The sequence below is a fragment of the Salvelinus alpinus genome, chromosome 3 (genome assembly GCF_045679555.1).
Source record: "Salvelinus alpinus chromosome 3, SLU_Salpinus.1, whole genome shotgun sequence".
NCBI classification, from domain to species: domain Eukaryota; kingdom Metazoa; phylum Chordata; class Actinopteri; order Salmoniformes; family Salmonidae; genus Salvelinus; species Salvelinus alpinus.
In genome coordinates this window covers 40,701,853-40,723,169 of record NC_092088.1, presented here as the reverse complement: position 1 = coordinate 40,723,169, position 21,317 = coordinate 40,701,853, and the positions used below count along the sequence as shown (strand labels likewise).

The window sequence follows — 21,317 nt, the reverse complement described above, 5'->3', positions numbered from 1 at the left end:
TAAACCACCTATCGTGTCAGATTTTGAAAATATGCTTTACAGCGAAAGCAATCCAAGCGTTTGTGAGTTTATCAATCACTAGACAAAACAGTAAGAACAGCTAGCCGCAAATTAGCTTGGTCACGAAAGTCAGAAAAGCAATAAAATTAATCGCTTACCTTTGATGATCTTCGGATGTTTGCACTCACGAGACTCCCAGTTACACAATAAATGTTATTTTTGTTCGATGAAGATTATTTTTATAACCAAAAACCTCCATTTGGTTTGCGCGTTTTGTTCAGAAAACCACAGGCTCGTGCCGGTCCTGAAGGGCAGACGAGGGCAGACGAAAATTCCAAAAAGTATCCGTAATGTTCGTAGAAACATGTCAAACGTTTTTTATAATCAATCCTCAGGTTGTTTTTAACATGCATAATCGATAATATTTCAACCGGACGGTAAACTATTCAATACTACAGAGAAAGAAAATGTCGAGCTACAACTCTCGGGCGCATGAACTAATCAAAGGCCACCTGACGCGTTTTGATAGTTTCAAGCTTTTATTTTGAAAAATTAGCGAGATTTATGTCTAAAGCCTGGTCACAGCCTGAGGAAGCCATTGGAAAAGGAATTTGGTTGATACCCCTTTACATGGAGGATGGGCAAGCAATGGAAAAGGGATTTTTCCAAATAAAAGGCACTTCCGGGTTGGATTTCCTCAGGTTTTCGCCTGCAAAATCAGTTCTGTTATACTCACAGACAATATTTTGACAGTTTTGGAAACTTTAGAGTGTTTTCCATCCATCCTGGGCCTGAGAAATAGTCCGTTTACCTTGGGAATGTTATTTTTCCAAACATAAAAATAGTGCCCCCTAGCTTCAAGAGTTTTAAGATGGGCAAAAGAACACAGACACTGGACACAGGAACTCTTCCTAGAAGGCCAGCATACCGGAGTCGCCTCTTCACTGTTGACGTTGAGACTGGTGTTTTGCGGGTACTATTTAATGAAGCTGCTAGTTGAGGACTTGTGAGGCGTCTGTTTCTCAAACTAGACACTAATGTACTTGTCCTCTTGCTCAGTTGTGCACCAGGGCCTCCCACTCCTCTTTCTATTTTGGTTAGGGCCAGTTTGCGCTGTTCTGTGAAGGGAGTAGTACACAGAGTTGCACGAGATCTTCAGTTTCTCGGCAATTTCTCGCATGGAATAGCCTTCATTTCTCAGAACAAGAATAGACTGACGAGTTTCAGAAGAAAGTTTTGTTTCTAGCCATTTTGAGCCTGTAATTGAACTCACAAATGCTGATGCTCCAGATACTCAACTAGTCTAAAGAAGGGCAGTTTAGTGCTTCTTTAATCAGCACAACAGTTTTCAGCTGTGCTAACATAATTGCAAAAGGGTTTTCTAATGATCAATTAGCCTTTTAAAATGATAAACTTGGATTAGCTAACACAACGTGCCATTAGAACACAGCAGTGATGGTTGCTGATAATGGACCTCTGTACGCCTATGTACTGTAGATATTCCATTTAAAAATCTGCTTTTTCCAGCTACAATAGTCATTTCCAACAATAACAATTTCTACACTGTATTTCTGATCAATTTGATGTTATTTTAATGGACAAAAAAAATTGCTTTTCTTTTAAAAACAAGGACATTTCTAAGTGACCCCAAACTTTTGAAAGGTAGTGTACATTTGTTTCATCACAAAACCATAGAGCAACATCTGTGCTGTGAAGTCCACAATGAAAACATTGCGTGTAACGAACAGTTATATGACCTACAGCGTGGTCAAGCAGGTTCATGTTTTTCCGAAAGTTTACTAAACACCTACTGATTTAGAACCACAGAATTACTGCAAGTCATCACAACGAAAACAGGAGCACTGCTTCCACTATTCCAGCACCATTTCAACTTAAACGTTTAAGCTTTATGAAATCAACTAGACTATATATCCTTAGTTTAATACAGTGAAAACAGTCTTAAAAATACCAAAAACAATTTAGTCCAATCAATTTAACATTGTTATGTGGCAGTCCATGGTACTGATTTCTGTGCGTGCGTGCGCAAGAAAAAAAAAACTCTTGACTCGCCCTACTTGTAGACTAGTTGCCATCCTCCTCTCTTTCATGTTGACAAAACGGTCTATGACTGTGTCATACAGTAGTACACACTTTTAGTTTTTGTTGTCAAAGGCTACCTGGCTAAAATGATTGCTAGCCTAACTTCCTCGCAAGGGCAAGAATGAACAAGCTAACGTGAGCCTACTAGGCTACATATTGAACTTCAATCGTCTCAGGCCAGTTGCACAATATATGCATTTATGGTTAGATTAGAATCACTGTCATTGTCCTGTACAGAGAATTAAGTCCAATTTCCCATCTCCATCCATGGCTTAGGAAAGGGCCGATGTATCTAGCTACTGTAGGACAACACAAGCAGACCAGAAACAGACATGTTTTTCTGACATACGTTTAGCTTTTGATGTGATTTTATTGGAGTGAAGCCAACTCCAAACTGGCCTCCCTTGGTGGGTGGTTTTGCGCCAGGACTACCAACAGTTGAGCTCAGCTCAACGCTGATTTGCCAAAGGGAGGCCAAATGCTTGCTGGCATCAATCAATCAAATGCTACATGTCCTAGTCTTTTTGTCCAGACAGAATCACATACTTGGGCTACACATACTGAGACAGAGGGGTGCTGTTTCCCTCGCTCGGGTGATTTCTCCGGTGATCTAAAGCCACTTATGAATTGAAAGAAAATTATGAAAACACAGAGAGACTAAAGATACATTAATTAATCATTTGTATTTTTTTATTGGTAAAATATTTGGGGAAGTCTGGCTTCCCATGGCATCCATGAATACATGCCACTGGCTGCCTGCCCTTCAGAGGGGGGTTCTGCCTGTACAGGGATGATGTGACTCAGGGGAACGGGAAGGAGAAATCAAATGTTATTCATCACATGCAGATGTTATTGCAGGTATAGCGAAATGCTTGTGTTTCTAGCTCCAACAGTGCAATAATATTTAACAATACACACAATACATGTCTTCACTATTATTCTACAATGTATAAAATAGTAAAAATAAAGACAAACCCTTAGATTTTCACTGGTACTGTATGTCAACATTCCTTCCTCCAAAGGACCCTTCTATGGAGTCAATGTTGTTAAAAGAAAAAAGGTTATGGTCTTTTTTTGTTCAGTTTTTCGAGGAATCACCCAATTGACTCCATAGACATGTGACTGTTTTGATTTTCCTCTCTACAGACCTTTATGCCAGATGGAATCCAAACTGACAGAGCCCCAATAGGATATTGATGTCTAAATCAAGAACAAGTTCTTATGAACTGTTGCTTACTCAGTTTTGGGCTCCCATCGGCATAGTGTTAGTGTTGCAGTATTTTCCCACCGAACTTAGATATCTTAACTGACGTGGCTCAGATTGCTTTGTCTCTATGGACGATTAGCACTGATGTGATTTAGAGGGATACCAGTACTGCTCCATGAGGGACCCCAAAAGATAACATCTCTTGGACATTTGATGTGAATTTATTTGACACCACTCTCTGCCCTCTCAGATCTGTGGGTGGACTTCCTCTTCTCAGTCAGTTCATGGCACGTCCCACCATGATTAGTCATCAGTCTTAGGAGCAATATTCTCCTTAACACTAGAAAAGCCGAGAACATCATGTGGACACAAAAACGAGTTTACATTTTTATTACTCTGCCAAATTTAAAGACATGTCCTTGACTTTTCAAAGTCTATATAGCACACTGTCGTTGTTAGAATCTTAATATCACCAACAGAATTTGTTATGTTTTTTTTCTTCTTTTTGTTGTTGTTAGCCTAAAGACATCATTCAATTTACAGTAGTGTGATTGTATATGAAGAGATGGGTGGAATTGACACAGGCAAGGAAACGGTGCAGCAAAAAGTAACTTTTTAAAATCCTCTTACAGAGTCACATGCAGGCAAGACGTCTTGATTTCTAAATAGTATCAGAAATAGCAGATTTTGCAGTTTATAAAACACTTAACTTTGTCAAATAGAGGAGCTCTATTTCAAATTAGAAACTGGGTGGTTTGAGCCCTGAATGCTGATTGGCTGACAGCTGTGCTATATCAGACCGTATACCACAGGTTTGACAAAACATGTTTTTTTTACTGCTCTAATTACATTGGTAACCAGTTTATAATAGCAATAAGGCACCTTGGGGGTATATACCACGGCTAAGGGCTGTATCCAGGCGTTGCGGAACCATGGTATATTTACAAAACAAAATAAACTTTTATTTTTATATAACCAGGTGGGCCAGTTGAGAACAAGTTCTCATTTACAACTGCGACCTGGCCAAGATAAAGCAAAGCAGTGCGACACAAACAACAACACAGAGTTACACATGGAATAAGAAACATACAGTCAATAACACAATAGAAAAGTCTATATACAGTGTGTGCAAATGAGGTAAGATAAGGGAGGTAGGCAATAAATAGGCCATAGTGGTGAAATCACAATTTAGCAATTAAACACTGGAGTGATAGATGTGCAGAAGATAAATGTGCAAGTAGAGATACTGGGGTGCAAAGGAACAACAACAAAAAATAGTCTGGGGAGGAGGTAGTTGGATGGGCTATTTACAGATGGGCTATGTACAGGTGCAGTGATCTGTGAGCTGCTCTGACAGCTGGTGCTTAAAGATCGAGAGGGAGATATGAGTCTCCAGCTTCAGTGATGTTTGCAATTCGTTCCAGTCATTGGCAGCAGAGAACTGGAAGGAAAGGCGGCCAAAGGAGGAATTGGCATTTGGGGAATTTGGGGGTGACCAGTGAAATATACCTGCTGGAGCACATGCTACGGGTGGGTGCTGCTATGGTGACCAGTGAGCTGAGATAAGGCGGGGCTTTATATAGCAAATACTTATAGATGACCTGGAGCCAGTGGGTTTGGCGAAGAATATGAAGCAAGGGCCAGCCAATGAGCATACAGGTCGCAGTGGTGGGTAGTATATGGGGCTTTGGTGACAAAACGGATGGCACTGTGATAGACTGCATCCAATTTGCTGAGTAGAGTGTTGGAGGCTCTTTTGTAAATGACATCGCCGAAGTCAAGAATTGGTAGGATAGTCAGTTTTACGAGGGTATGTTTGGCAGCATAAGTGAAGGATGCTTTGTTGCGAAATAGGAAGCCGATTTTAGATTTAGTTTTGGATTGGAGATGCTTAATGTGAGTCTGGAAGGAGAGTTTACAATCTAACCAGACACTTAGGTATTTGTAGTTGTCCACATATTCAGAACCGTCCAGAGTAGTGATGCTGTACGGGCGGGCAGATGCAGGCAGCGATCGGTTGAAGAGCATGCATTTAGTTTTACTTGCATTTAAGATCAGTTGGAGGCCATGGAAGTAGAGTTGTATGGTATTGAAGCTCGTCTGGAGGTTAGTTAACACAGTGTCCAAAGAAGGGCCAGAATTATACAGAATGGTGTCGTCTGCGTAGAGGTGGATCAGAGAATCACCAGCAGCAAGAGCGACATCAATGATGTATACAGAGAAAAGAGTTGGCCCGAGAATTGAACCCTGTGGCCCCCCATAGAGATTGCCAGAGGTCCGGACAACAGGCCTTCCGATTTGACACACTGAACTCTGTCTGAGAAGTAGTTGGTGAACCATGCGAGTCAGTCATTTGAGAAACCAAGGCTGTTGAGTCTCCCGATAAGAATGTGGTTATTTAGTCGAAAGCCTTGGCCAGGTCGATGAATACAGCTGCACAGTTGTCTCTTATCGATGGTGGTTATGATATCGTTTAGGACCTTGAGCGTGGCTGAGGTGCACCCATGACCAGCTCGGAAACCAGATTGCATAGTGGAGAAAGTTCGGTGGGATTTGAAATGTTCAGTGATCTGTTTTGTTAACTTGGCTTTCGAAGACCTTGGAAAGGCAGGGTAGGATAGATATAGTTCTGTAACAGTTTGGGTCTAGAGTGTCTCCCCCTTTGAAGAGGGGGATGACCGCGGCAGCTTTCCAATCTTTGGGGCTCTCAGACGATTCGAAAGAGAGGTTGAACAGGCTAGTAATAGGGGTTGCAACAATTTAACTTCCCTGAAAGTTGCATATCGCGGGGGCTATTCGATGCTAATGCAGTACGCCACAGGATGTTTTTGTGGTGGTCAACGGCAGTCAGGTGGAGGAGGGCAGGTTGGTTAGGGTGATATCTATTAGGGTGCCCGTGTTTACGGATTTGGGGTTGTACCTGGTAGGTTAATTGATCATTTGTGTGAGATTGAGGGCATCTAGCTTAGATTGTAGGACGGCCGGGGTGTTAAGCATGTCCCAGTTTTGGTCACCTAATAGTACGAGCTCTGGCGATAGATGGTGGGCAATCAATTCACATATGGTGTCCAGGGCACAGCTGGGGGCAGAAGGTGGTCTATAGCAAGCGGCAACGGTGAGAGACTTGTTTCTGGAAAGGTGGATTTTTAAAAGTAGAAGCTCAAATTGTTTGGGCACAGACCTGGATAGTATGACAGAAATCTGCAGGCTCTCTCTGCAGTAGGTTGCAACTCCGCCCCCTTTGGTAGTTATATCTTGTCAGAAACTGTTATAGTTAGGGATAGAGATTTCAGGGTTTTTGGTGGCCTTCCTAAGCCAGGATTCGGAAACGGCTAGGACATCCGGGTTGGCAGAGTGTGCTAAAGCAGTGAATAAAACAAACTTAGGGGGGAGGCTTCTAATGTTAACATGCATGAAACCAAGGCATTTACGGTTACAGAAGTCAACAAATGAGAGTGCCTGGGGAATGGGAGTGGAGCAAGACACTGCAGCGCCTGGATTAACCTCTACATCATCATAGGATCATAGGAGGAGTAGGATAAGGTACGGCTGAAGGCTATAAGAACTGGTCATCTAGTGCATTCGGAACAGAGAGTAAAAGGAGCAGGTTTCTGGGCACGGAAGAATAGATTCAAGGCATAATGTAGAGACAAAGGTATGGTAGGATGTGAGTACAGTGGAGGTAGGCCTAGGCATTGAGTGACGATGAGAGAGGTTTTGTCTCTAGAGACACCATTTAAACCAGGTGAGTCACTGCATGTGTGGGAGGTGGAACAAAAGGGTTAGCTAAGGCATATTGAGCAGGGCTGGAGGCTCTACAGTGAAATAAGACAATAATCACTAACCAAAACATCAATGGACAAGGCATATTGACATTAGGGAGAGGCATGCGTAGCCGATCGATCATGGAGTCTAGTGAGTAGCTAGGCGGGCAAGAGACACGGCGATTCAGATAGCTAGCGGGCCGGGGCTTGCAGGCTAGCAGATGGGCCTTAGGGGGACGTTGCGACTGAAGAGTCAGTTGTAGCCCCCTCGGGCGGTTACGTTGGCAGACCTGTCGTGATGGATCGGCAGCGCCCCGTGTAATAAAAGGGTCCAGGCCAATTGGCAAAATAGGTACTTTAGCCCAAGAAAATTGGCTGATGGACTTCTTCAGCTAACAGTCCAATATGCTCTAGACAGTTAGCGGGCCACGGCTAGCAGATGGGCATTCCGGGGACGTCGCGACGGAGGAGCCTGTTGAAAACCATCTCGGGTGGATTATTTCGGTAGACCAGTCGTGAAGGATCGGCGGGGCTCCATATCTGCAGTAAAAGGGGTCCAGGCCAATTTGCAAAATAGGTATTGTAGCCCAAGGAGTGGCTGATTGACCTATTCAGCTAGCCGGGAGATGGGCATAGCATAGGCAAGCTCCAGGCTAATTGTTTCTTGCTTCGGGACAGAGACGTTAGCCAGGAGTAGCCACTCGGATAGCAGCTAGCTGCGATGATCCAGGTGAAAAGGTTTAGAGCTCTGGGTTGAATCGCGCTGGTATGCTCTGGTTTGAATCGCGCTGTGCAGACTGGCAGGATTTGTCCGGGTTAAAGGTTAGCTGATGACCGCTAGCAGTGGCTAGCTGACTACTAGCTAGTAGCCAGTTAGCTGGCTAGCTGCTGTTGAGGGTTCCGGTTCTAAAGTAAAGAAAATAGCAGATCCATACCACATTGGGTGAGGCAGGTTGCAGGAGAGTATGTTGGAGTTGAAGTTAAAAAATATTTTAAAAATATATACTTAATATATGTGAAGAAAAAATATATACACGGGACACGACAAGACAAAGAGATATTGGCCATATACCACACCCCCTCGCGCCTTATTGCTTAAATAACCGCTGTTCCATGCGTTCAACACGTGAGCAGTCTGTCAAGGTCAGGTCTTTCTAGTGTTAAAGGAGTAGTTCACTATTTTACAACTTGATGTTAGATGGTTACTCACTCTGAAAGTGGTCTATGGGCCAAGAGAAACTGTAATCCATGGTTCAGTTATTTAAACAGCCACTACAAACTTCATCTAACATAAGCCACCACAATCTAACAATCAGTGTAAGTGATGGGGGCATGTGAGCTTTGTAAATAATTTTTATTTAAAAATATATATATTTTAAAAATTCTAATGTAAAAATCACCTAAAATCTATTCCAATCAACACCATATTTGGTTTGATGTTACTTGATTGTTAGCTTTTGGTGTATGCAATTAGTTGAAATTTGTAGTGGCTGTTTAATTTATTTTTTTTACCATGGATTTTAGTTTCTCCTGGTCAATATACTACATTCAGGTTGAGGAACCATCTAACATCAAGTTGTGAAATAGTGAACTACTTCTTTTGAACTTCTGGCAAAACTCTTATGATGCTCAGTTTTTAACTCTCAACTTGTGCTCATAATATGCAGTAGCTTGTCTCTTCGTTGACTGATTTAATATGCACTTGCTCAGCAGTCTCTATTAAAGGTCTTTAATGCCATTATACACTGTATTTATGCTCTCAAAATGTTCTTTGAATATATATTTTTTTGTGTACATTTTCACTGTGTATCCCACATCATGCCAATTCCAAAATAACTACAACCCCCCCACCCCCCTCCCGCTAGGCTGGTGAGTAATTTGCCGCCTCAGCACAATGCATTGTGGGATCACACTGCTTAATCCTAGGGCATTAGAAGGTGACAAAAGAAGATGACTCGTGACACAACCTAATTACCACTCTTGCCAAACCTCTGCCATTAGTCCTGAGAATGGAAGGGGAGGAGGAAGATGAGCGAGTGATTTGACCTTGGGTGTCTGTCTGTAGGAGCGTGCCAGTAGGAGACATGCAACGTGGTGCATGCAAAGCAGCAGGCCCCGTCTGCATGCAGACTCACTGCCATGCTCCACCACGCACTGCATGGCCATACCGCCAGGCCAGCCCTGCAGCAGACAGGATGATCTAAGGTCTGGCAAGAGCGATTTAATATTTTAGCAGATATGAAATCCCCAAAATGTCATTTTAGGTGTATTTCAAATTATGTGGATCTGGGCAGAGGAATGAGCATGACATAAATCATTACACACTCAGCCTACAGCTCTGAAGGGAAGGAGGGTCAGTAGAGATGGGTGAACTGGGTATCTCAGCATTCAAAGTCAAAATAATTTACTGCTGTATTCAAGTCCATGAGTGGAAATCAATGGAAAAACGTTGCCGAGATCCTGCATTGTTCGTAAAGTGTTGGCAGGCAGGGTGTATATGTCTGTGTGTATGTGTGGTTGAACACAGACTAGTGGTTGTTTACTGGTGTGTGGGTGGACGTTATCTTTTGTCTGATATGTTTGTTTGTTTCACTAGAGCAGCAGGTAACACAGCCCTCCATCTGTGTCCTAACGAGTCCCCCTGGACCCTCCAGACACAACACTGATGGGCTACTGTTTTTCACTATGGGATGATGTGCGTGTGTGTCTGTGCACTGCATTCGTCCTTGCTTTTGTGTAATTGTTTCTGTGATGGTGGTTAGCTGAACTCCTTCCGGAGGCTCAGTGTATTATGACTGATGTTTTTGAGTAATTGGGTGTGTTCTGCTAAGAGGCATTGCAGAGAGTCTTGAGTGAATGTTTTTAACCCTCCTTGATACACAAACAAATACCCATATTACAAGATAAATACTCAAGATCCTTTCCCCCAGATTAAAAAAAAATAAAGCACTACTTTACCCTTTAAATATATACTTCAACAAGAACAGAAATGTATATCCACATAGAGTTCTGGGGCAAATATGTATTTATTGCCTATACTGTAACTGTTGAGCACATGCACATCATTGATTTGTTTGCGGTTCATAGTGGTAGCTGTAGATCAGGGGGGTCAAACAAGTTTTGCCCTGGGGGCCGCATTCGGTCTTCAACGAGGTTATATTTCCTAGCCGTCAAAAATGGCAAACAATAGCCACAAAAATCCATAAATAAGACAAAAAAAATGCATCCAAGACGGGACATTTAAGGCCAGATTAAATCAGAGATACATTTCTATCTCTCACCAAGTCATTGACAGGATGCATCATTTATTGGACATTTGTCTGTATTTTTGTGATATCTACTAATAAGTCTACTAATATGTCGAAAGGCTCACCATCTCACAGTCAACCTTTCCACTCTTCTGTCCACAGGATCCTCAGTAACAACAAGATCTCACTGCTGAAAAATGCCTCCTTCTTTGGCCTGACAGTCCTGGAGAAACTGTAAGTAAGCCATCTGCTGCTGGGAATTGTTCTGCTTGTCCTCCCCTGAGCCATAATGGCTGTCATCATGAGAATGACCCTGCCTGCGCTGTGGAAGGGACAGTGCAAGGGGACAGCCATGGGGGCTAGGGTAACGGTCAAGGAGCTCTTGTTGTTAATGCTAGCCCAAATCAAATGTTGACTGCTTCCACCTTCAAGACACTGCACTTAACCTAAATTGCCTGAGTAAATGTCTTAACATTTATAATATATAGTAGGATATACACTGAGTGTACAAAACATGACATAGACTGACCCAGATGAATCCAGGTGAACGCTATGATCCCTTATTGATATTAAGTGTCAAATCCATTTCAATTAGTGTAGATGAAGGGGAGGAGAAAGGTTAAAGAAGGATTTTGAAGCCTTTAGACAATTGTGCCATTCAGAGGGTGAAATGGGCAAGACAAAAAATGTAAATGCCTTTAAACAGGGTATGGTAGTAGGTGCTAGGCGACGCTGTTTCACGCTCAACAGTTTCCCGTGTGTATCAAGAATGGTCTACCGGGCCTCCCGGGTGGCGCAGTGGTCTAGAGCACTGCATCGCAGTGCTATGCTGCGCCACCAGAGTCTGGGTTCGCGCCCAGGCTCTGTCGCAGCCGGCCGCGACCGGGAGGTCCGTGGGGCGACGCACAATTGGCTTAGCGTCGTCCGGGTTAGGGAGGGTTTGGCCGGTAGGGATATCCTTGTCTCATCGCGCTCCAGCGACTCCTGTGGCGGGCCGGGCGCAGTGCGCGCTAACCGAGGGGGCGGGTGCACGGTGTTTCCTCCGACACATTGGTGCGGCTGGCTTCCGGGTTGGAGGCGCGCTGTGTTAAGAAGCAGTGCGGCTAGGTTGGGTTGTGCTTCGGAGGACGCATGACTTTCGACCTTCGTCTCTCCCGAGCCCGTACGGGAGTTGTAGCGATGAGACAAGATAGTAATTACTAGCGATTGGATACCACAAAAATTGGGGAGAAAAGGGGATAAAATTTTAAAAAAAAAAAAAAAAAAAAAAAAAAAAAAAAAAGAATGGTCTACCACCCAAAGGACATCAACCCAACTTGATACAACTGTGAGAAGCATTGGAGTCAACATGGGCCAGCATCCCTGTGGAACGCTTCCTACAACTTGTAGAGTCCATGCCCTGACGAATTGAGGCTGTTATGACGGCAAAGGGGTGAGTGCAACTCAATATTAAGAAGGTGTTCCTAATGTTTGGTATGCTCAGTGCATATCATAAATAGGGTCCTATAAAATCCCATTTATTTGTTGCCTGATTCCATTTAGTTTTTTCCCAAATTCCATTTTCTCTGTTTTGTTTTGCCAGGTTTCTGTTTTCAAGTTTCTGCTTTATTTTTTAAATTTTTTAATCATTTAGCAGACACTCTTATCCGGAGCGACTCACAGGAGCAATAAGGTTTAAGTGCCTTGCTCAAGGGCACATCGACAGATTTTTCACCTAGTTGGCTCGTGTGAACACAGGCAGAGAAGCGCAAGAAGAGCGGGTGTGTGGCGGGAGAGGGGGTGAAAACACTTTGTTGGCGGGAGAGGGGGTGAAAACACTTTGTTGGCGTTTTGTTCAGCAAAACGTCACTTCTAGCGACAAATCAAGGAACCAATAGCGGATCTCACTGACAAATTGTTGGCAACATCTCACGGCTACATAGGGATGGGCAAGACTCCCTCATGACCAGTCTGTCCATCCTGCCAACTGTAGGCAGTGCACACCGACTGTGCTATCACGAGCGGGGTGTGCCAAAGCACCGCTTACAGGTGCCCTCAATGAGTGGGCTGTGGGGGCCAGCTGTTGCAGAGTCTGCCCGTTTGGCGCCCAGAAGGCCGTGGTGCTACGGCTGACTGACGGGCTTACCCAGCACCGTCTGTGATGATGTGGAATTTTGATTCTACCACACTGTGACCAGAGTCCCCATTACTGTACCCTGAATCTGGAAGGGAGAGGAGGTAGCTAGACACATTGGGATGAGACTGAGCTGATGATTATACAGCATATTGCCTGGTGTTTCTGGTTACTCAAGCATTTGAGGGTGTGGAATATTGTTCTGCATATTGTTCTGTTTTAAAGATTATATCATGGTTTGATTATTGAGCTGCTGGCTATGTACCATTGATTAGCATATATTTGCAACCACCTGCTCAAAATGGAGATTCATGTTCGATGCAATTATTTTACCTTTTGTTTTACCCACACTGGAATTGATACATTTCATCACATCAGAGAGTAGACGTATTGGGTGATGGCCTGAATCTCACCATATAGTCCTGGGCTCATTATCTGTCAAAGTGGCTGAGATTTATAGCATGCATATGAACAAAGCACACCACTGTTCTCTGTCAAGATGTGATGCTTTACTAGTTCAATGTGTTCCCACAGTGTAAACTATCCCATTCCATAGCATTTCATTTCCTTGAATCCCATGTCGTCAAATTGAGAATTCAATAAGAGTATGTGACCTATGTAGCATGTGATATGTACAGGTAACTGTCAAAATAATGGAAACACATGAGTAAATAAAGACGTGATTCCTGAGTTAATTAAGGAATTAACATCTCATCATGCTTACGGTCATGTATAAAAATGCTGGGCAGGCCATTATTTTGGCTACCATGGCTATGCCCCCATAGGATTACAATGCCCCCATCCACAGGGCACGAGTGGTCACTGAATGGTTTAATGGGCATGAAAATGATGTAAACCATATACCACGGCTGTCTCAGTCACCAGATCTCAACCCAATTGAACACTTATGGGAGATTCTGGAGCGGCGCTTGAGACGGTGTTTTCCACCACCATCAACAAAACACCAAATGATGGGATTTCTCATTGACAAATGCTGTCGCATCCCTCCAATAGAGTTCCAGACACTTGTAGAACCTATGCCAAGGGCATTGAAGCTGTTCTGGCTCGTGATGGCCCAACACCCTACTAAGACATTTTATGTTGGTGTTTCCTTTATTTTGGCAGTTACCTGTATGTGTATGTATGTACAGTTGAAGTCAGAAATTTACATACACTTAGGTTGTAGTCATTAAAACTTGTTTTTCAACCACTCCACAAATTTCTTGTTAACAAACTATAGTTTTGGCAAGTCGGTTAGAACATCTACTTTGTGCATGACACAAGTAATTTTTCCAACAATTGTTTACAGACAGATTATTTCACTTATAATGCACTGTATCACAATTCCAGTGGGTCAGAAGTTTACATAAACTAAGTTGACTGTGCCTTTAAACAGCTTGGAAAATTCACAAAAATTATGTCGTGGCTTTAGAAGCTTCTGATAGGCTAATTGACATAATTTGAGGCAATTGGAGGTGTACCTGTGGATGTATTTCAAGGCCTACCTTCAAACTCAGTGCCTCTTTGCTTGACATTATGGGAAAATCAAAAGAAATCTGCCAAGACCTCAGAATTGTTTTTTAGACATCCACAAGTCTGGTTCATCCCTGGGAGCAATTTCCAAATACCTGAAGGTAACACTTTCATCTGTACAAACAATAATACGCAAGTATAAACACAATGGGACCACGCAGCCGTCATACCGCTCAGGAAGGAGACGCGTTCTGTCTCCTAGAGATGAACGTACTGTCAATTGTCTAGGTGATGTTGGTAAGGCGGAGTCAAGCGCAGGACACAGAGATGAGTAATAATCGTAACTTTACTCAATAAACAATCTTCCATCAAGGAGAACAAAATTCCAGAGCACATAAACGAGGCAACTTGACAACAATAAACACACACAAAACCATGATGGAACCAGAGGGTTAAATAGGGAATAAATTATAACGTAATGGAAACCAGGTGTGTACAATCAAGACCAAACAAAAGGAAAACTAAATGTAGATCGGTGGAGACTAGAAAGCCGGTGACGCCGAACGCCGCACGAACAAGGAGAGGCACCAACTTCGGCGGAAGTCGTGACATGTACATTGGTGCGAAAAGGGCAAATCAATCCCAGATGTGAAGATGCTGGAGGAAACAGGTACAAAAGTATCTATATCCACAGTAAAACGAGTCCTATATCGACATAACCTGAAAGGCCACTCAGCAAGGAAGAAGCCACTGCTCCAAAACCGCCATAATAAAGCCAGACTACGGTTTGCATCTGCACATGGGGACAAAGATTGTACTTTTTGGAGAAATGTCCTCTAGTCTGATGAAACAAAAATAGTACTGTTTAGCCATAATGACCAACCTTATATTTGGGGGAAAAAGGGGGAGGCTTGCATGCCAAAGAACACTATCTCAATCGTGAAGCACGGGGGTGGCAGCATCATGTTGTGGGGGTGCTTTGCTGCAGGAGGGACTGGTGCACTTCACAAAATAGATGGCATCATGAGGGAGGAAAATTATGTTGATATATTGAAGCAACATCTCAAGACATCAGTCAGGAAGTTAAAGCTTGGTCGCAAATGGGTCTTCCAAATGGACAATGACCTCAAGCATACTTCCAAAGTTGTGGAAAATGGCTTAAGGACAAGAAAGTCAAGGTATTGGAGTGGCCATCACAAAGCCCTGACCTCAATCCTTTTGAACATTTGTGGGCAGAACTGAAAAAACGTGTGTTCTGAGCAAGGAGGCCTACAAACCTGACTCCGTTACACCAGCTCTGTCAGGAGGAATGGGCCAATATTCACCCAACTTATTGTGGGAAGCTTGTGGAAGGCTATCCGAAACATTTGATCCAAGTTAAGCAATTTAAAGGCAATGCTACCAAATACTAATTGAGTGTATGTAAACATCTGACCCACTGGGAATGTGATGAAAGAAATAAAAGCTGAAATTAATCATTCTCTCTACTAAACATCAGTCAGGAAGTTAAAGCTTGGTCACAAATGGATCTTCCAAATGAACAATGACCCCAAGCATACTTCCAAAGTTGTGGCAAAATGGCTTAAGGAAATAAATCATTCTCTACTATTATTCTAGACATTTAGACATTTCACATTCTTAAAATTAAGTGGTGATCCTAACTGACCTAAGACAGGGAATTTTTACTTGAATTAAATGTCAGGAATTGTGAAAAACGGAGTTTAAACATATTTGGCCAAGGTGTATATAAACTTCCGACTTCAACTGTATGCATGTTATAGTATGTGATATGCATCAATCTAAGAAAAACTAACAGGTCTGTGAGAGCCGGAATTCTTACTGGTTGGTAGGTGATCAAATACTTATGTCATGCAATAAAATGCAATAAAATGCAAATTAATTACTTAAAAATCATACAATGTGATTTTCTGGATTTTTGTTTTAGATGCTGTCTCTCACAGTTGAAGTGTACCTATGATAAAAATTACAGACCTCTACATGCTTTGTAAGTAGGAAAACCTGCAAAATCGGCAGTGTATCAAATACTTGTTCTCCCCACTGTATATATATATATATATATATATATATATATTTATATTTGAGGGATCACGTGAAATGTAGGGGTTATAAAACTCCCTCCTGGGTTAAAGGGTGCAGGCAGGCAATATAATTGACTGTGTATTGATTAAAGCTTTGATGTCGAAGACACAGTGGGGTCTGTAATGATTAGATCCCTTGATAAAGATGAGCAAAATAGACTGAACAAAATAAATAATACAAGTACGAGCTATATTATATGCTCAGAAATGGTTTTTTAAAATGATTGTTTATTAATACAATTGCTCAGTGGAAGAGATTTTATTTAACAACTAATAAATAGCAAATTCTCAAAGTAAGGGGGGCAGAATTATTGGATCCCCTGTTTCAAATACTCCAGCACCCTCCCCTTGTGAGGAAAACGACATTGAGCCGGCATTGGCACTTGGGTTGGAACTGGTGTTATGGTCATATGAACTTGAAATAGAGGGATTTGGCCACACTCACTAGCGGTGGGTTTGAACTTCAGAAAGAACAATGCATATGCAGAAAATACCTCATACCTACTGTAAAATATGGTGGTGGATCTTTGAAGTTATGGTGCTATTTTGCTTCCAGTGGTCAATGGCATCATGAACTTTACCAAGTACCAGAACATTTTACGCAAAAACCTTGTTGCCTCAGCCAGGAGGCTGAAACTTGGCTGCGAGTGGATCTTTCAGTATGCGTCCAGTATGAAGAAAGTTGGAGGTCGTTTCACGAGCCAAAGCTAGCTAGCGTTATTGCACTGACTGGAAGTCTATGATATCTAATAGCATGCTAGCAGTTCCTATAGGCTCCCAGTCATTGTGCTAACGCTAGTTATCAATAAGGCTAACGCCAGTTAGCAACTTCCTTCAAACTGCATGCAGTAAAAATGGTATCCACGAATTCATCTGACTCTGGGGAAGTAGATTAAAAGCTTCATGGCCAAAATCCCAGTGTGTCCCTTTAACTAAACCAAAATGTTCCGTAGTTTTAGTCAACTGATAATAACTAAAACAAAAGATGGATGAAATTTCCCAAAATGTCACTAACACTAAAAGGTATTTTAAGACTAAATCGAAAGTAGCTGCCAAAATTAACACTGGTATGGAGGCATGGTCTAAAGAGCCCAATTTCTCTTCTCTCTCTTCATTGTTGCCTCTGTGATGCCTGGTCTCAGTGGTTCTCTCTGCAAGGCTATCATCAACTCTGTTTTTCAGCCTAAAAAAGAGAAGCATTCCCCCTTGCTTACGATTTTTCAAAATGGTCTATGGTTCAACATTTGAACAACTTTTTTTATTTACAACATTTTGTTACGGTTTCCAGACAGGAAGTGTGTGAAATCGATAGATTACGGCCTAATTTATTTATTTCAATTGACAGATTTCCTTATATGGACTGTAACGCAGTAAAATCTTAGAAATGGTTGCATTTTGCATTTATATCTTTGTTCAGTATACAGTGCATTTGGAAAGTATTCATACCCCTTGACTTTTTCCACATTTTGTAAGAAATTGTATAAGATACTGGTAACTTGTCTTAACCACTTCTCAACATAAGCTATTCTTGGCACAACATGCACCCATCCCCACTACTTTGTCAGACCCACACACACATCCCCTCCCCCATGAATAGGGCCTGTGAAAACAAAAGCACATGCAGGATGCCTTTGGATGTGACTAGGACAAAGAACTGTGTGAAAAGCCAATGGAATGTCGACATCAGGCCGAACAGGACTACCCACGACCCAGATCGACCAATCGGAAGGCCAGACGACAAGATCAACCTACTTTGCTTGTTGCCTATATAATCTGTATGTACTGTTTAGAGGGGCCTCTTCTCCGACGATTTCATAAGAATCAGACAGAAAGGAGCCGTGGACGCTTTTGCCTGATATCTTTACACTTGAATAAAACGGCCTTATTATAAAATTATCCACCTCGTCCTATGTCTCCACTTGGTCTCCTGTCTCCAGTAAACGTTTTATCAACAATTTCCACAAGTATTCAGACCCTTTACTCAGTACTTTGTTGATTACAGCCTGTATTTGGGGAGTTTCTCCCATTCTCTGCAGAGCCTCTCAAGCTCTCTCAGGTTGGATGAGGAGCGTCGCTGCACAGCTATTTTCAGGTCTCTCCAGAGATGTTCGATCGTGTTCAAGTCCGGGCTCTGCCTAGGCCCCTCAAGGACTTTCGGAAACTTGTCGCGAAGCCACTCCTGCGTTGTCTTGGGTGTGTGCTTAGAGTCATTGTCCTGTTGAAAGGTGACCCTTTGCCCTTTGATCCTGAGCGCTTTGGCGCAGGTTTTCACCAAGGATCTCTCTGTACTTTGCTCTGGTCATCTTTGCCTCGATCCTAACTAGTCTCCCAGTCCCTGCTGCTGAAAAACATCCCCACAGCATGATACTGGCACTATCATGCTTCACCGTAGGGATGGTGCCAGGTTTCCTCCAGACGTCACGCTTGGCAGTCAGGTCAAATAGTTTAATCTTGGTTTCATCAGACTGGAGAACCTTGTTTCTCATGGTCTGAGTCTTTAGGTGGCTTTTGGCAAACAAGCGGGCAGTCTTGTGCCTTTTACTGAGGAGTGGCTTGCGTCTGGCCACTCTACCATAAAGGCCAGATTGGTCTGAGTGCTGCAGAGATGGTTGTCCTTCAGGAAGGTTCTCCCATCTCCAAAGAGGAACTGGAGCTCTTTCAGAGTGAACATCGGGTTCTTGGTCACCTCCCTGACCAAGGCTCTTCTCCCCTGATTGCTCAGTTTGGCTGGGCGGCCAGCTCTTGGAGGAGTTTTTGTGGTTCCAAACTTCTTCCATTTAAGAATGACCCAGGCCACTGTGTTTTTGGGGGACCTTCAATGCTGCAGAAATGTTTTGGTACCCTTCCCCAGATCTGTGCCTCAACACAATCCTGTCTAGGAGCTCTAATGACAATTCCGTCGACCTCATGGCTTAGTTTTTGCCCTGACATGCACTGTCAACTGTGGGACCTTATATAGACAGGTGTGTGCCTTTCCAACCAATTGAATATACCATAGGTGGAGTCCAATCAAGTTGTAGAAACATCTCAAGGATGTTCAATGGAAACAGCATGCACCTGAGATCAATTTTGAGTCTCATAGCAAAGGGTCTGAATACTTATGTAATTTTATTTTTATATAAATTTGCAAAAAATTATAACTGGTTTTCACTTGTCATTATGGGGTACTATGTGTATATTGATGAGGGGAAAAATACTTTACCCCATTTTAGAATAAGTCTGTAAAGTAACAAAATGTGGAAAAAGTCAAGGGGTCTGAAATATTTCCGAATGCATTGTATATGACGGGGTTGAAGGGGAAATTAAGTCAGCAATATATATAATAGAATAATGTTCTTATATACTGTATGTTCTTAGCTCAGGTTTTGTGGAACAATTTAGAAGGGATGGGAATTTCCAGGGACCTCATGATACAATATTATCACGATACTTAGCTGCCAATATGATATGTATTGCGATTCGATACTGCATTTGTATTGCGATCCGATGTTCCATTCCAAACATTGCTCAACATATGTCTGCTGCAGAGGGACAAGAGAGCGCGACGAGAAGCACTCTCCCGCTAGAATGAACGGTATGCATTTTCTAGCGATCTATTGATAGGATCGACACCTGTCAGTCACAAAGTTAGCGATGACAGAGAAACGCAGCAGAGAGAAAGAGGCGAAGCGCAAGGTTTTACTTGCCAAAATCTTTCCTGACTTGAACTTGTCTCCTGCTTTTCCCGCCTTTGGGACAACAACTCTCATTGTTTGGGTGGAGACATGAGCATCTCATCATTATATACAGATCTCTGGTTTCAGTCAAATTTCCTTACACAGACGAGAGAGCGCATGATGCTCGTGAATTTCCACATCCCATGTGGAACGATGAGTGGTAACGATGAGACGAAATCCAATAGCCTAGTTATTGTTTTCTGACACAATAATGTATTTTCTTTTGCGTGTTTCACATAGCCAGCCATGCGGAGTCGTGGCACCAAGGAGGTTATTTACTGCGTGTTGATTGACAACTGAATAGCAAGTGTTGACTAGTTTATAAAAGGTGTCGAACTGATGAATGAAGTCGATCTCCTATATGCCTTTAGCATTCATAAATCATGCAACGAGTATACAAAACATTAAGAACACCTACTCTTTCCATGACATAGACTGACTAGAGCTGTGTTCGAATACTCATACTAACATACTGTATACTACATACTTAATGAGTATATACTACATACTAGCCAGTCTACCGGAAGTTGATGCTGTTGCTATGCAACCTCTTGCTAGCTAGTTAGCATAACAAATTACTAGTTCGACATTTTAGGACTTCGGCTGAGTAGGGTTGATTTGAGCGTTCTGACCTTACAATGGCAGTCAAGCACCCAAGCTATCGTTGGCTAGCTTGCTAGCTACTTCCAGACACAAATGAGAGTGACCACTCTGACCATTTTACCCACCCTAGCACAGCTGGTTAGGCAGTTTTCATGTTATCCAGAGCGTTGTTGACAAAAATGTAATTAGGCTTTTTTTTGCAGACTTTAAAACCTTTTCTCAATAGGGGGGCGCCATTTCGACTTTGTAAAAAAACGTTCCCAAATTAAACTGCCTCGTACTCAATTCTTGCTCGTACAATATGCATATTATTATTACTATTGGATAGAAAACACTCTCTAGTTTCTAAAACCGTTTGAATTATATCTGTGAGTAAAACAGAACTCATTTTGCAGCAAACTTCCTGTCAGGAAGTGAGAAATCTGAAATCGGGCACTCTGTTCCAGGGTCAGTTTATTAATTTGCATGTAATCTATGGGTCGACATGCACTGCATACGCCTTCCCCTAGATGTCAGTAAGCAGTGAGAATTGTAATGGGGTGTCTAGGTAGATCTGAGGCCGTACAAAAGCTCTTGGAACCGGGTGTGCAGTCTTTTCAACGTTCGTCATGACGCAAGACAGACCTCAGGATTGCATTCTGAAAAGCTCTCGTTATAGGCGTTAGATATATCCGGCTCTGATTTTATTCGATATAGGTGTTAAAAACATCATAATGTAGTTATTTTAAACCGAGTTATATCAGTTTATATCAGTATATTGCGATTTTCGGCATTTTATTTGTGCTGCGTTATGTTTGCTGCTAATTCCAAAGTTGAAGACGACAATCTACAACCGAGCAACGATTATTCTGGACAAAGGACAAAGGACAACATCAAGATTCTGATGGAAGCTCATCAAATAGTAAGAACTATTTATGATGTTAATTCGTTGTTCTGTTGAAAAATGTTAAACTATTATTCCGCCATTAATTTCGGTGCGGTCTCGCTTTAACGC

The 21,317-nt window shown here is 42.4% G+C and overlaps 1 protein-coding gene across 2 annotated transcripts in view; it reads left to right on the top strand.

Annotated features, from left to right (window-relative positions):
- Positions 1–21,317, top strand: part of LOC139570722 (adhesion G protein-coupled receptor A3-like) — a 266,327-nt gene that overhangs the window by 16,099 nt on the left and 228,911 nt on the right. For both annotated transcript variants that reach the window (XM_071392854.1, XM_071392853.1), the window contains exon 2: positions 10,482–10,553. In XM_071392854.1, coding sequence (XP_071248955.1) covers positions 10,482–10,553 — 72 coding nt within the window. The remainder of the gene's footprint in view (positions 1–10,481; positions 10,554–21,317) is intronic.